The 3,228-nt window shown below is 34.1% G+C and overlaps 1 protein-coding gene across 1 annotated transcript; it reads left to right on the top strand.

The window, feature by feature from the left end:
• The first annotated feature begins 319 nt into the window (after positions 1 to 319).
• On the top strand, positions 320 to 1,069 carry LOC149773575 (uncharacterized). Its single transcript, XM_089946282.1, has one exon. The coding sequence runs from the start codon at positions 320 to 322 to the stop codon at positions 1,067 to 1,069; it is 750 nt and encodes a 249-aa protein (XP_089802408.1).
• The last annotated feature ends 2,159 nt before the right edge of the window (positions 1,070 to 3,228 follow it).

The following is a 3,228-nucleotide window of genomic DNA, read 5'->3' as shown; positions in this document are numbered from 1 at the left end:
TGCATCCGATTATATTGCCCGTCAGAAATAAGAAACAAGCCACCTCAAAGGACATTATTACCTGTCGTAGTTAGAGTTGTAAATTGGATCCTATCACATTATCAGTAACAGGCGAAAAAGCAGACAACCAAAATATCGTAATTTGTTGCTCACAGGTAGTGTGTTTGTGTGTTTTTGCTGGCTAGTCTTCTACCTATCAGGCAAGGACGATAAATTCAGCCTATGAAGACTTGGACATTATAATAACTTTTCTACTGCATTCGCATCTGACTTTATTCTACATCAAAAGACACATAGTGTTTATTTACAGAGTAATAAAATGGAAGACAAGACACAGGATGGAGAATCTATTTCAAAGGTAATAGAGGAAAACCGTAACTTGGAACTAACGTATGACAGTGACTCCTCAGACGGAAGCAGAACTAGTTCCGTTTCATCAGAGGCTTCTAACCTCGTAAGGTCAAAAAGGAAAAGTGGATTCAGCACTGCTAAGTGCGTAACGGAAGAAGAATTACAGGATTTGAGGCTTAAGATTAATTCCCGAGAGCGACGTAGGATGCATGATCTAAACTCAGCTTTGGATGGATTGCGTGAGGTTATGCCTTATGCGAATGGACCGTCTGTCAGGAAACTGTCCAAGATCGCCACCCTGCTGCTTGCAAAGAACTACATACAAATGCTTAGCAGTTCCCTGGATGAGATGAAGAAATTAGTGAGTGATATATATCAGCATCATCCAACAAGAAGACTGCCTTCCCCTCCACAGCTTCCCACCCCGCCAGTCTCCGTCTTTAATCAGTTTCCGCTGGTACACTCGTCCAGTGCGACGTCATTGCCGGCGGTGTCCGCGTTCTCAGACAAGAGCAAACCTGAGTTACAGCAGCAGACAGCTCCTTCCATAGGCAGCCTCGTCAGTGCACACGATCAACATTTGTTATATAACCGATGGCACGTGCCTTGTGCGTGCACACAGTGTGTTCTTCAGCAAACAAGAGGGGTCTATCCGCCGTTTGCACATTTAGCACAATCAAAAGACAGTATGCAACACTTTCCAAACTTCAGAAAATAATTTAGATAAATTTATATATTATATTTATTGAACTTTAAAAAACGGAAAAATTCGAGTGAAACTACAGCTATAGCATATTTTGTTAAATAGCTTTGTTATCATGAGAAAGGTCTTGGACATCTCAAACTGTAATTAAATTGCTCCTTCCCAGAAAAGAGACTTCAACTTGAAAATTGGGGACGATTTGTAAATCATGTCAAGTGCTACTGATTCTAATGTCTACAATTCAGAAGGACAGAAATAATGATGAGGGAACTATAATGGGTCTCTTTATATAAGCTGACGAGTTGTAGAGGAAAACCTAGATTAATAGACTGCTGTTCCATGATCTGGATAGTCCAATGACTCCTTGATGTCAAAATCCCCGGTCATGGAAATCTGTTTTGGTAAGTCTTTTAATGTACATTTTTTCAGATGTCAAACCTAGTCTAGAACTGCTCAGTTCAAGAATTGACTGATTGTTGTGTTTCTTATAGATATTAGTCATTTAGCAATCTATCTTCATTTTTTTTTTGTTCCTTCAAACATAGTTGGGGATTTAGGTGAATGAAAGAACTTCTAAAAAAAATTCGTTAAACTTTTATCAACGAATCAGGCCCCAGCTACACTAAAATCATAGGTATATTTCATAACATTAAGATGTGTGATTATATTTCTTGAGATACCTTACCCAATACTGGGATTTTCCTCCTCAGCAGAATACAAAAAATACACATTAGGACCTTACATATGAAACCAGCCGTCTTTTTCTTAGTAAGAAAGGAGTTGATGACTCACGTGTAATTTAACGAAGGGATGCTATTGGACGATATTTTAGTGTCACATCCCATCAAAAGTCTTTAGCATTTGTAGATCATAGAAACATATATATCATGTTGTGTTATACTTAAAATGTTTCTTTAATAGTTTTAAATGTTGAAAAATTTATTAATGTAATATTTTTAAAGAAAATACTTTCCACTGATTTTGAAACAATTCACTGTATTACAAGTAAGCCTTAACAGACGTTATAATTTCAAGTGAAAACGCTTAAACCACTTTTTGGAAATATTCGATTATGTATATAAAGGGGTTTTATTGGTTCATTTCTCTCATCAGAAGAAAACGATTCCTGTACAAAAAAACATTTTTTTTTTTTATGGTTGGGAAATTTTTTGAACTTCTGACGACTAATGCTGAAGCACCATTTAGACGTGACAGTCAGTTACATTTCTGATATGCACTGCGGTATTATTTTTTTTTAATTATTCTTTTTCTTCTTTTGTTACAAGCTCTAAAACTAAAAACTGGTTAGAAAGTATTTGTTAATATCTGACCATGAGAAAATGAAAGTATCCATCTTTTAGTTGGCATTCAACTAAACTAACAGGTAACAATACTACTACTACTACTACTACTACTACTACTAATAATAATAATAATAATAATAATAATAATAATAATAAACATCATGCAAAAACTAGTGCCTTCTTTAACTCCTTAACAAATTACCGTAAGAATCTCTTCGTCATGAACACGTTGACTTAGGCATGAAATATAAAGACTGCAGTACACGTCGAGTATCCGAGATTCATACCATCAGCCTGAAGTGGTACCAATTTGTGTGAAACATTATGATGATTCAATGATTTACATCATTGTTAATACATCTGAATGACAAAGTACTATATTTGACTTTATACATGTACATTACAAGAATTGAAACGATGGAAATGTTGCATAGTAAGTCTAGAATTATATATGTGTTCAGGAAAGAGAAAGATTTTTGAATGTTATTTCTAAATTTAATAAACCAAATGTGTGAAAAACCAAAGTCGATTGAAATTTTATTTTTTAAAAATCCCAGTTAGATTCTGATAATTTCACCACAAGACGTTGCTGTAAGATATCATCTTTAAAACAAATTTTGGTGTTATCGTTACAGACTTGGTCACTGGCCTTTACTTTGTATTTAATGAGGAATAAAAATGTTTGCAAAATCTGCACGACCGTTACATTTATGGATATACAGCTAAGATAATCAAACCTTTTGTCTCAAAAACAAATGTAATAATAATAATAATAATAATAATAATAATAATAATAATATTGTTGTTGTTATTATTATTATTATCAATGTTGTTGTTATTGTTGTTGTTATTGATACTATTGTTGTTATT

The sequence above is a fragment of the Sinohyriopsis cumingii genome, unplaced genomic scaffold (genome assembly GCF_028554795.1).
Source record: "Sinohyriopsis cumingii isolate HCF-2022 unplaced genomic scaffold, ASM2855479v2 utg000624l, whole genome shotgun sequence".
NCBI classification, from domain to species: Eukaryota; Metazoa; Mollusca; class Bivalvia; order Unionida; family Unionidae; genus Sinohyriopsis; species Sinohyriopsis cumingii.
Note: the sequence above shows the minus strand (reverse complement) of the source record. Positions and strands in the feature narration are given on the sequence as shown.

What these genes read in the sequence shown, in the direction of transcription:
- LOC149773575 (XM_089946282.1), top strand. Translation starts at nt 320, where the DNA reads ATGGAAGACAAGACACAGGATGGAGAATCTATTTCAAAGGTAATAGAG.